We start from the raw sequence: 12,471 nt of genomic DNA, 5'->3' as shown, positions 1-12,471 counted from the left end.
CACTATGGCCTCGCTCGCAATGGCATTTCTACTGACAGAGAAAGGCACAGACAGACACGGTCAAGAAACTCACTGCTCGGACAAACACACACACACACACGGCAGGCTGACTAACACACACGGGTCCTCATGAGCTCACTCGCTGTAAGGTCGATCACACTGCCACCCTGTGTTCACTGGGATTTTGTCACCACGCTGCAGTCTCACTTGCTAGGGCCTGTATGATTTTGAAATGATCAGCAATTTTGAGGGATTTAGAGAATGTGCAGTGATTTCATGTACCAGTTTTGTGTACCATGGTTTTACCCAAAATGATCCTAACATTTGGACATCTCTGGTACTATAAAAGCACTGCTCACATGAACGCCCCACAGTTAACATGATTTCTCAACTCTTCATTTAAATGGAATGTATCCTGGCATTAGCCAGCTAATCTAACGATTTCTATGTTGCTGTTTGGAATTGATTTTGGAATTGATTGGTTTGTTGTGTGTGCGTGTGTACCAGGGGTGATGACGAGGCGGCCCAGAAGAACAACGCTCTGAAAGCTGTGCGGGAGCTGCAGGCCCAGCTGTCAGAGCTGCAGGAGGACCTGGAGTCAGAGAAGGTGTCCAGGAACAAGGCGGAGAAAGTCAAGAGGGACCTCAGTGAGGAGCTGGAGGCTCTGAAGACTGAGCTGGAGGACACTCTGGATACCACCGCTGCCCAGCAGGAGCTCAGGTACTGGGAGACTGCTTGTCAGATGCACTGCTCTCTGCTGCGCTGATACGCTTATGTTTACTGTAGTCCCAATATGTTTATTTTCGGTGCTTTTAGAAATGGATAAAGAACCGGTGTAGGGTCGCACTGAAAAAGTGGCACTGTCATAGTTTGGCAAAGTATCTGCGTGTGTAACTGCATGAGGGCTATGGAGAGACACAGCACCTCAGTGAGGTGTCTTTCTAATGCCTCTCTCCTCTCCTTTCTCTCCTCTCAGGACCAAGCGAGAGCAGGAGGTGGCTGAGCTGAAGAAGGCCATCGACGAGGAGACCAAGAACCACGAGTCTCAGGTCCAGGAGATGAGACAGAGACACTCCACCGCCCTGGAGGAGCTGTCTGAGAATTTGGAGCAGGCCAAGAGGGTGGGTCTATAATCATACACCTGTCAAGTGGGACGGCAGGGTAGCCTAGTGGTTAGAGCGTTGGACTAGTAACTGGAAGGTTGCAAGTTCAAATCCCTGAGCTGACAAGGTACAAATCTGTCGTTCTGCCCCTGAACAGGCAGTTGGAGGAGCTCCTCCACTGTTCCTAGTCCATCATTGAAAATAAGAATTTGTTCTTAACTGACTTGCCTAGTTAAATAAAGGTAAAAAAATAATCTAGTAACATGTCTCATTACATGTTTAGCATGTTTAGCAGGCCTAGAGGCTAGGTCCACCATCAGACATGGCACCTGCCAACCATAACGTCGTTAGACAGTAGTAGCAACACACATGTTTAGCAGGTCAAGAGAGTGGATCTCCTCCAACGATGTATATAAACCCTAGATTGCTGATGCTATGTATTGGCCATTAAGAGGCTTTCAAGCCACATATTGGGACTCCCCAGTAAGAGCAGTCCTCCATAGGAATGAGTGGAATTCTACAGTATTTACATGAAATGGGACAAGGACAAATTGACATGTATTTAAGTATGTGTTGTCATGGGGACAGTAACATTAGTACTCTCTAAAAAGTTAACTGTTTTTATATTTTATTTTAATTAAAAAACGTATGTTTATCTTTTAATATAATGTAATTGTATGCATTAAGGTGTTTCTAATAGAATACACATGGCAAAAAACGAATGTAGACATTAATAAATGCATTTCTATAGCTTCTAAAATATATTTTTTACACTCCCAAGATGGAGGCACGGTGGCTTCAATCAGGATTCAATCAGTCATCTAATGTATATATAAATCATTGGTCGCCACCTGAGAAAATAGACCTGTCTACATAACGTCATCTCATACAGTAGTAGCACTACACTATCACTTCTTTGCTAAGCAAGCCAAGCAAGCCAAGAGGACAGGCCTAAAATTTTCTCATCTTCCCAATGTATACCACAACCCCTCTCCCCCCTCTTTCTGCTGCAGTTCAAGTCCAACCTGGAGAAGAACAAGTGTACCCTGGAGAGTGACAACAAGGAGCTGGTGAGCGAGGTGAAGGGGCTTCAGCAGGCCAAGACAGAGTCAGAACACAAGAGGAAGAAGATGGAGGCTCAGCTGCAGGAGTTCATGGCCAGAGCCACCGAGGGAGAGAGGGCTAAATTAGAACTGGCCGACCGCACACACAAACTGCAGGTTAGAGGGCAAGTCATCGGACCACGCTGTCTGTCTGTCGTCATCACTATGTGTTGAAGTCCATTGGTTTCTCAAAATGGGAGTGAATATGTCTCCATGTGACTATGAAGAGATATTTATTGACCTTTGTCTGTAGACTGAGCTGGACACTGTCTCCGCCCTGCTGGAGGACGCTGAGAAGAAGGGAATCAAGCTGGCCAAGGATTCAGCCGGCCTGGAGAGTGCGTTACAGGACACACAGGTGAGCAGAGACTCCTTATACGTCACCAAGCCATTACATGCTCTTAATCGTTGAAATCGAAGTTGGAGGTATTGTAATATGCTTTGGAAGCAATTATCCTTTGGTGACGCGTCATTATTGGAGACACTTGTAGATAATGCTAATCTACTGTAAAAACAACTTCATATCACTGTCTTCATCCAACAAGTCTTATTGTAAGTGGTGGTTAACTACTTTTGGGTCTTTGCATCTTGTGTGTGTGTGTGTGTGTGTGTGTGTGTGTGTGTGTGTGTGTGTGTGTGTGTGTGTGTGTGTGTGTGTGTGTGTGTGTGTGTGTGTGTGTGTGTGTGTGTGTGTGTGTGTGTGTGTAGGAGCTGCTCCAGGAGGAGACTCGTCAGAAGCTGAACCTGAGCTCTCGTATCCGTCAGCTGGAGGAGGACAAGAGTACCCTGCAGGAGCAGCAGGAGGAGGACGAGGAGGCCCGCAGGAACCTGGAGAAACAACTGGCCACGCTGCAGGCTCAGGTATGTACCCCACTGGCATTCTTAATGTTTCACTGCCAATAGGACAGGGTTTTCAGCGGTGAACACCCACCGTTGATATTTACTACAGGTTGTGGTAGCTAGATTTCTTACTCACGAAATAGGTATTGGGTATAAGTTGAATACAGTGTTGGGGAGAAGTAAACTACATGTAGTTATACTAGTAATTTAACTACATTTTGCAGTAGCTTGGTGGTAGTTGAACTAAATTCAAATCTAGGTAGTGTTGTCAGTAGTTAGGCAATACATTTTTTTATTTTTCAGCATCAGACCTGCCTAATTCTCTCTTGGAACATCATTTTTGTTTAATAGGCTAAATAACACATTCTGTTAGCATATGACCCTAAAGTGATCTATTCTTGCAAAAAGTAGTTTGGATGTAGTTGTCATGGAAATTACCACCAGGGACACCTGAATTCAATCTTAAATTAATCATTCTTTATTAACAGCAAGCTGGATAGGTCACAGTCAAACTAAATTACCGGTCTGAAGTGAGCTCTGTCGGGGCAGTCCCGTTAGATCTCTTATATACTGCTTACACAGACATGAATTCATCATTTATGCATGTGACAGACCAATACCTCACGAGGCTTCTTCTCTCCAAGCTGAGACCTTGAAACTGAGATATCCCTTTCTGTTCTCAAAACAATGTTCTGGGGGTACTGCCAAATTGCAGATACTGATAGTGAGGGTTCCTCCCAGGCACAATGAATCAGTCACTTGCATGAACCCAGTCAAATTGGTTATTAGAAAAGCACAAACATAAAATGTTCCTTCACATAGTGAACTACAGTGCCTTGCAAAAGTATTCACCCCCTTTGGCATTTTTCCTATTTTGTTGCCTTACAACCTGGAATTAAAATATATATTGTACTTTTTTTAAGTCACTTTAGTTAAGGAAACTATATTTGTCTTAAGGGTAGCTTTAACGTAGCTTAGCTTCTTTCAATGTGAAGTAATTGGTAGCTTGGTAAAATATATTTTCATAGTAGCTTCCCCAACACTAAGATCAGTAATGTGTGTTTTTTTTAAAGACCACTGTCATTTTCTGTATATCAAATGCTCACTCACAAAGCTGTGACCCTTATTTCCTCATGTAAGAACCACAGAAAAAAATATATAATATGAATACCATTGTCTTCTCTACCTAGCTGTTTGAGTCTAGGAAGAAGCTGGATGAGGACGTGGGGATCCTGGAGTCTCTGGAGGAGGTGAAGAGGAAGCTACAGAAGGACCTGGAGTTGACCAGCCAGCGGCTGGAGGAGAAAGCCTCCGCCTTTGACAAGATGGAGAAAACCAAGACCCGCCTGCAGCAGGAGCTGGACGACCTCATGGTGGACTTGGACCACCAGAGGACCATTGTCTCCAACCTGGAGAAGAAGCAGAAGAAGTTTGACCAGGTATCATATCATCTTCATTTATCTCTATCTTTTCCTCTATCTTGCTTCCTTTTCTCCCTCCTCTCACCTTTGCTCATCTCCTTCTCTCCTCTCTGCAAAATAAAAGTAGACCAGCCATTAATGAAGAAATGGCTGAGTTTTTGTGATTTCTTGATTCCAATGATTGCCTTCGTTAACATAACTTACCAGTAAGACATTGCTTGCCATTCTTCTTCATCACTATCTTCTCTCTCTACATTAGCTCCTGGCTGAGGAGAAGACCATCTCTGCCCGCTATGCTGAGGAGCGTGACAAGGCCGAGGCTGAGGCCAGGGAGAAGGAGACCAAGGCTCTGTCTATGGCCCGGGCTCTGGACGAGGCCCTAGAGGCCAAGGAGGAGTTTGAGAGGCTCAACAAGCAGCTGAGGACTGAGATGGAGGACCTGATGAGCTCCAAGGACGACGTGGGCAAGAGTGTACGTAGTTTAAACCCCCCGTACAGGAGCTGAAGGTTCTCAAATACCTTATACAACCCAGTCCTAAGCCTTGCCTTGGCTAGGCTCATCCAATAAGGATTGATAGAACCAAAATGTACAGGTTTTCATATGTTTCTTCCAATATGGCCACCAATCCACCCAACACAGAATGAGTGAGAATGACTGTGTTACAGGAGCTGGTAGTGTTTCCTAAATGTTGTTGGAGACCTTACACACCTTACATACAGAAGCCTTCTGTAAATTACTTTAAAATAACGCTCTCCACCCACCTCAGATTTTTGCTTTGAGTGAAAATTTGTTTGACTAATCCTATGGGATGGACTCCCATAGGAAGACCCAGAAAAGAGATGTTGCTGCTAATAGTCTCTCCACGTCCCCCTGTGTGTAGGTCCATGAGCTGGAGAAGTCGAAGCGCACCCTGGAGCAGCAGGTGGAGGAGATGAGGACCCAGCTGGAGGAGCTGGAGGACGAGCTGCAGGCCACAGAGGACGGCAAACTGCGTCTGGAGGTCAACATGCAGGCCATGAAGGCCCAGTTCGACAGGGACCTGCAGGCCAGAGACGAACAGAACGAGGAGAAGAAGAGGACGCTGGTCAAACAGGTACAGAGACGAGCAGAGAGGACTCTTTTTGGGGAGTAACATTCAGACCTCTAAGAGAAACTCAGCTGATTTAGCTAGGCCAACAGTTCGGAGAAAATAATCACCATGTTATTATATGGTCAAAAACTTTAACTTATGGACTCATTGTGTACTTCCCATCCATCTTCACCCTAACTGTTATTGCATCCGAGCAAGCTAGAACCCAAACTTCACTAGGTTTCATCACTTACTTGGTGTTTTCAACCCTCTGTAATATCTTGTTGTCTGACCCAAGGTTCGTGAGATGGAGGCAGAGCTGGAGGATGAGAGGAAGCAGAGAGCCCTGGCCGTGGCAGCTAAGAAGAAGCTGGAGATGGACCTCAAGGACCTGGAGGGGCAAATAGAAGCATCCAACAAGGCCAGAGATGAAGCCATCAAACAGCTCAGAAAACTACAGGTTAGACTTCATACAGGATTTCTGTTTGCTTGTTCCTTCTCAAGTTGTACTGAGCTAAGGGCCTCCCGGGTGGCGCAGTGGTTAAGGGTGCTGTACTGCAGCGCCAGCTGTGCCATCAGAGTCCCTGGGTTCGTGCCCAGGCTCTGTCGTAACCGGCCGCGACCAGGAGGTCCGTGGGGCGACGCACAATTGGCCTAGCGTCGTCCGGGTTAGGGAGGGCTTGGTCAGTAGGAATGTCCTTGTCTCATTGCGCACCAGCGACTCCTGTGGCAGGCCGGGCACAGTGAGCGCTAACCAAGGTTGCCAGGTGCACGGTGTACCCGCCGACACATTGGTGTGGCTGGCTTCCGGGTTGGATGTGCGCTGTGTTAAGAAGCAGTACGGCTGGTTGGGTTGTGTATCGGAGGACGCATGACTTTCAACCTTCGTCTCTCCCGAGCCCGTACGGGAGTTGTAGCGATGAGACAAGATAGTAGCTACTACAACAATTGGATACCATGAAATTGGGGAGAAAAAAGGGGTAAAATTCAACCCAAAAAAACAAAACCATTTAAAAAAAAAGTTGGGCTGAGCTATTATGTAGTATTATGCAGTTGAAGTCGGAAGTTTACATACACCTTAGCCAACTACATTTAAACTCGGTTTTTCACAATTCCTGACATTTAATCAGAGTAAAATTTCACAAAGTAGATGTCTTAACCGACTTGCCAAAACTATAGTTTGTTAACAAGACATTTGTGGAGTGGTTGAAAAACTAGTTTTAATGACTCCAACCTAAGTGTATGTAAACTTCCGATTTCAACTGTAGATTATAAATATTGTTGCAAAATTCTGGTAACTTTTCCAAAATTCCAAGAATCTTCCAACCAGGAATTCTGGGAATTTTGGAAAAGTTAGCAGAATTTTGCAACCCTACAAAGTCAATCTTTTTTGCCTGATTAATTAGGAACTCCTGGTTGTCTGATCTTTGATAATCAGCAATATTATTTTTTACACCTGTATCCTTTTATCAATAAAATGGACTGGCAGCCTCTTCAGGTATGGTATCTGTGCTTGTCTGTCCACTGTGTAGTCAGCTTTAATGTATCCTAGATTAGAATATGTCCAGGACTACCAACGTCTGTATTTAGATGACATCCCTGATGCTCTAAACTCATTTGTAGCTTCCCCGCTGGCCTTACACTATTATATTCAGTATAGCTACGGGGTTGGGGTCGGTTCTATTTCAATTCGGGAAGAAAAACTGAATTTCAAACATTTTCTCATAGGCTGCATTTACACAGGCAGCCCAATTATGGGCAACAGATTGATCTGATTGGTCAAAAGACCTGTGTAAATGCTGCCATAGAGGAGTATTGAGGAAAATCTCATTTGAAATGGAGTTGACCCCTAACCCTGCACTGTTGCCCCAGACCAGTCTTACTCTTTGCTTTGCCTTGCTGCTGCCCCCTGCAGGCCCAGATGAAGGACTACCAGAGGGAGCTGGAGGAGGCCAGAGCATCCCGTGATGAGATCTTTGCACAGTCTAAAGAGAACGAGAAGAAACTAAAGGGCCTGGAAGCTGAGATCCTACAGCTGCAGGAGGACCTGGCGGCTTCAGAGAGGGCCCGTAGACACGCTGAGCAGGAGAGAGACGAGCTGGCCGACGAGATCTCAAATAGCGCCTCTGGAAAGTGAGTAGCTACATTTTGCTGATTAATGATCAAATTCAAGCATGATATTTTTACAGATTTATTGGTGCAATATGCAGAAATCGCTGGTTGCTAACATTGTAACAGTTCACCTAATTTCAGTTTCTGTGACAAAACAAGCAATGTATCATTGTACCATCTAAACCGCTATGAAATATATTTTCAATAACCCAAAATCTTGTATTTTCAGCTATTTGAAGCTGGTGTACAAAACTGAAAGTAAAAGACGTAAAAACGAAACATAAGAACGGGAAGCATAGAAATTGCACACATAGAACAGATCTACCGCTTCTTAGACTTGCTTTCAATGAGAATGACAGATCTATAACTCTCATTCCTATCTGAATTTGGTCAGGTCACCCAAAAAGTTACATACTGTTGCTTTAAGTGGACCAGCAGCCTTCCCCCCCTGATTTCTATGCTCTGTTCTGTACCAACCACATCACCGAATCATGAATTTGTTTGTGTCAGGTCGGCCCTGCTAGATGAGAAGAGGAGGCTTGAGGCCCGCATCTCGCAGCTGGAGGAGGAACTAGAGGAGGAACAGAGCAACATGGAGCTGCTCAACGACCGCTTCCGCAAGACCACCATGCAGGTACAGTACAACTCTGACATTGTCAAACACGTACACAGCTCATGAAGGTACAGAACAGATAAAACTCTCCTTAAACCGCCATTGTCTCTTGATGTTTTGAGGAGGAGATCGGACAAGAGGAAAGTACTTTTGAAATTCATTCATACACAGAGACGATTCCTGGACCATAGAATGTAGTCTCTCTATGGTCTGGAGAGTAGCCTATAATAAACTGCACTAACAAGTAGCACACCAGACTACTTCCTGGGACCCACAACTAACGGTTTTATATAGAGATGGACAAAGAGTGATGACCCTCTCTCCCTTTATTCCCATTTCTCTCCCAAGGTGGACATCCTGAACACTGAGCTGGCTGGGGAGCGCAGTGCGGCCCAGAAGAGTGAGAACGCCCGTCAAGGAATGGAGAGGCAGAACAAGGAGCTGAAGGCCAAGCTGGGAGAGCTGGAGGGGGCAGTCAAGTCCAAGTTCAAGGCTGCCATCACCGCCCTGGAGGCCAAGATACTGCAGCTGGAGGAGCAACTGGAGCAGGAGGCCAAGTAAGAAGCCTTCTATATACTGTACTATATAGACATCATAATGGGGGTCAGAGTTTAAAGATGGGAGGTTACCTAGAATTAAATGTAGGCTTCAATAGGTGGACTCTAGCTCATATACTCATTGTAATGATTTACCCATACTCAATAGACCGCTAGAGGTAGGAGTTTCACCTAACCACAGATCTATAATCAGATTACAAACTACTCCAAATCTGGACCTTTAAAGGCCCAGTGCAGTCAAAAATGTGATCTTCCTGTGTTGTGTATATATATTTCCACACTAGGAGGTTGGAATAATACTGTGAAATTGTGAAAATTATGATAATGCCCTTTTAGTATAAAGACAGCTTGAAGTTTCAGCCCATTTTGGTGGGATGGAGTTTTTGCCTGCCTGGTGTCATCACCATATGGTAAATTAGTTAATAGACCAATAAGAAAGAGTACCAAACTTTTCTGCCAATAACAACAACAAAACAAGTTTGCCCCTGACAGTCCTAGCAAAATTCTTGCTTGAGAAATTGCTCTTTGCTAAGAAGCTATTTTGTTTTTGTTTTGGCCATTTTAATTGAAAATAATCACAGTAAGGTACTTCATTGTTACCCAGAAATTATCTGATATTGAGATATATATGACTTCATTGGACCTTTAACAATAGGGAGTTGAAAACATACAGTACCGTTCAAACACACTACTTGCCTAGAGAGTTTTCAGCTATACTTTTGGTGGCTGTTTATTTACCACAACAGACAGATGCTGGCACTAAGACCGCACTCAGTCAGCTATATAAGGAAATAAGCAAACAGAAAACCACTTACCCAAAGGCGACGCTCCTAGTGGCCGGGGACATTAATGCAGTGAAACTTAAATCAGTTCTACCAAATTTCTATCAACATGTTAAATGTGCAACCAGAGGGAAAAAAATTTAAGATCACCTGTACTCCACAGAGACACGTACAAAGCTCTCCCTAGCCCTCCATTTGGTAAATCTGACCACAACTCTATCCTCCTGATTCCTGTTTACAAGCAAAAATTATAGCAGGAAGTACCAGTGACTCAGTCTAAAAAAGTGGTCAGATGAAGCAGATGCTAAACTACAGGACTGTTTTGCTAGCACAGACTGGAACATGTTCCGGGATTCTTCCGATGGCATTGAGGAGTACACCTCATCAGTCACTGGCTTTATCAATAAGTGCATCGAGGATATCGTCCCCACAGTGACTGTACGTACATACCCCAACCAGAAGCCATGGATTACAGGCAACATTCGCACTGAGCTAAAGGGTAGAGCTGCCGCTTTCAAGGTGCGGGACTCTAACCCGAAAGCTTACAAGAAGTCCTGCGACGAACCATCAAACAGGCAAAGCGTAAATACGGGGCTAAGATTGAATCATACTACACCGGCTCCGACGCTCGTCTTATGTGGCAGGGCTTGCAAACTATTACAGACTACAAAGGGAAGCACAGCCGCGAGCTGCCCAGTGACACGACCTACCAGATGAGCTAAATCACTTCTATGCTCGCTTTGAGGCAAGCAACACTGAGGCATGCATGAGAGCATCAGCTGTTCCGGACGACTGTGATCACGCCGACGTGAGTAAGACCTTTAAACAGGTTGACATACACAAGGCTGCGGGGCCAGACGGATTACCAGGACGTGTGCTCCGGGCATGTGCTGACCAACTGGCAAGTGTCTTCACTGACATTTTCAACATGTCCCTGATTGAGTCTGTAATACCAACATGTTTCAAGCAGACCACCATAGTCCCTGTGTCTAAGAACACAAAGGAAACCTGCCTAAATGACTACAGACCCATAGCACTCACTCATGCTTTGAAAGGCTGGTAATGGCTCACATCAACACCATTATCCCAGAAACCCTAGACCCACTCCAATTTGCATACCGCCCCAATAGATCCACAGATGATACAATCTCTATTGCATTCCACACTGCCCATTCCCACCTGGACAAAAGGAACGCTTATGTGAGAATGCTCAGCGTTCAACACCATAGTACCCTCAAAGCTCATCATTAAGCTAAGGATCCTGGGACTAAACACCTCTCTCTACAACTGGATCCTGGACTTCCTGACGGGCCGCCCCCAGGTGGTGAGGGTAGATAGCAACACATCTGCCACGCTGATCCTCAACACTGGAGCTCCCCAGGGGTGCGTGCTCAATCCCCTCCTGTACTCCCTGTTCACCCACGACTGCATGGCCAGGCACAACTCCAACACCATCATTACGTTTGCAGACGACACAACACAGTGGAGTGATCACCGACAATGACGAGACAGCCTATAGTAATAAGGTCAGAGACCTGGCCGGGTGGTGCCAGAATAACAACCTATCCCTCAACGTAACCAAGACTAAGGAGATGATTGTGGACTACAGGAAAAGGAGGACCGGGCACGCCCCCATTCTCATCGACGGGGCTGTAGTGGAGCAGGTTGAGAGCTTCAAGTTCCTTGGTGTCCACATCAACAACAAACTAGAATGGTCTAAACACACCAAGACAGTCGTGAAGAGGGCACGACAAAGCCTATTCCCCCACAGGAAACTAAAAAGATTTGGCATGGGTCCTGAGATCCTCAAAAGGTTCTACAGCTGCAACATCGAGAGCATGGTTGCATCAATGCCTGTACGGCAATTGCTCGGCCTCTTACCGCTAGGCACTACAGAGGGTGGTGCGTACGGCCCAGTACATCACTGGGGCTAAACTGCCTGCCATCCAAGACCTCTACACCAGGCGGTGCCAGAGGAAGGCACTAAAAATAGTCAAAGACCCCAGCCACTCCAGTCATAAACTGTTCCCTCTACTACCACATAAAAAGCAGTACCAGAGTGCCAAGTCTAGGACAAAAAGGCTTCTCAACAGTTTTTACCCCCAAGCCATAAGACTCCTGAACAGGTAATCAAATGGCTACCCAGACTATTTGCATTGTTTCACTCTAAGGTTGTATTCGGCGCACGTGACAAATAAACTTTGATTTGATTTGAAAAGTTTGGGGTCACTTTTTTGGGGGACATTTCCTTGTTGTGTCCTTCAAACTTTTCTTTCGTCAAAGATTCCTCCATTTGCAGCAATTACAGACTTGCAGACCTTTGGCATTCCAGTTGTCAATTTGTTTCCTGAAGCACCTCCCACAAGTTGGAGTGGCTTGATGGGCACTTCTTAAGGTACCATACTGTCAAGCTGCTCCCACAACAGCTCAATAGGGTTGATATCCGGTGACTGTGCTCTGCCACTCCATTATAAAACAACATTATAGCATGTCGTTGCAAAATGGAGTGATAGCCTTCCTTCTTCAAGATCTGTTTTACCCTGTACAAATCTCCCACTTTTACCACCAACAAAGCACCCCCAGATCATCACATTGCCTCCCCATGCTTGACAGATGGCGTCAAGGACTCCTGCAGCATCTTTTCATTTTTTCTGCATCTCTCGAATGTTCTTCTTTGTGATCCGAACACCTCAAACTTAGATTCGTCTGTCCATAACACTTTTTTCCAGTCTTCCTCTGTCCAGTGTCTGTGTTCTTTTTCCCATCTTAATCTTTTATTTTTATTGGCCAGTCTGAGATATGGCTTTTTTTTTGCAACTCTGCCTAGAAGGACAGCATCCCAGACTTTCGTCTTCACTGTTGACGTTGAG

At 45.3% G+C, this 12,471-nt stretch overlaps 1 protein-coding gene across 3 annotated transcripts in view; it reads left to right on the top strand.

The window, feature by feature from the left end:
• Window positions 1–12,471, top strand: part of LOC115103705 (myosin-10) — a 95,546-nt gene that overhangs the window by 77,704 nt on the left and 5,371 nt on the right. For all 3 annotated transcript variants that reach the window (XM_065006216.1, XM_065006215.1, XM_065006214.1), the window contains 12 exons: window positions 508–720; window positions 977–1,121; window positions 2,117–2,323; window positions 2,460–2,564; window positions 2,915–3,067; window positions 4,237–4,485; window positions 4,727–4,939; window positions 5,349–5,561; window positions 5,836–5,997; window positions 7,453–7,670; window positions 8,160–8,283; window positions 8,611–8,819. In XM_065006216.1, coding sequence (XP_064862288.1) covers window positions 508–720; window positions 977–1,121; window positions 2,117–2,323; window positions 2,460–2,564; window positions 2,915–3,067; window positions 4,237–4,485; window positions 4,727–4,939; window positions 5,349–5,561; window positions 5,836–5,997; window positions 7,453–7,670; window positions 8,160–8,283; window positions 8,611–8,819 — 2,211 coding nt within the window. The remainder of the gene's footprint in view (window positions 1–507; window positions 721–976; window positions 1,122–2,116; window positions 2,324–2,459; window positions 2,565–2,914; window positions 3,068–4,236; window positions 4,486–4,726; window positions 4,940–5,348; window positions 5,562–5,835; window positions 5,998–7,452; window positions 7,671–8,159; window positions 8,284–8,610; window positions 8,820–12,471) is intronic.

This window comes from Oncorhynchus nerka, linkage group LG21, assembly GCF_034236695.1.
Source record: "Oncorhynchus nerka isolate Pitt River linkage group LG21, Oner_Uvic_2.0, whole genome shotgun sequence".
NCBI lineage: Eukaryota > Metazoa > Chordata > Actinopteri > Salmoniformes > Salmonidae > Oncorhynchus > Oncorhynchus nerka.
Note: the sequence above shows the minus strand (reverse complement) of the source record. Positions and strands in the feature narration are given on the sequence as shown.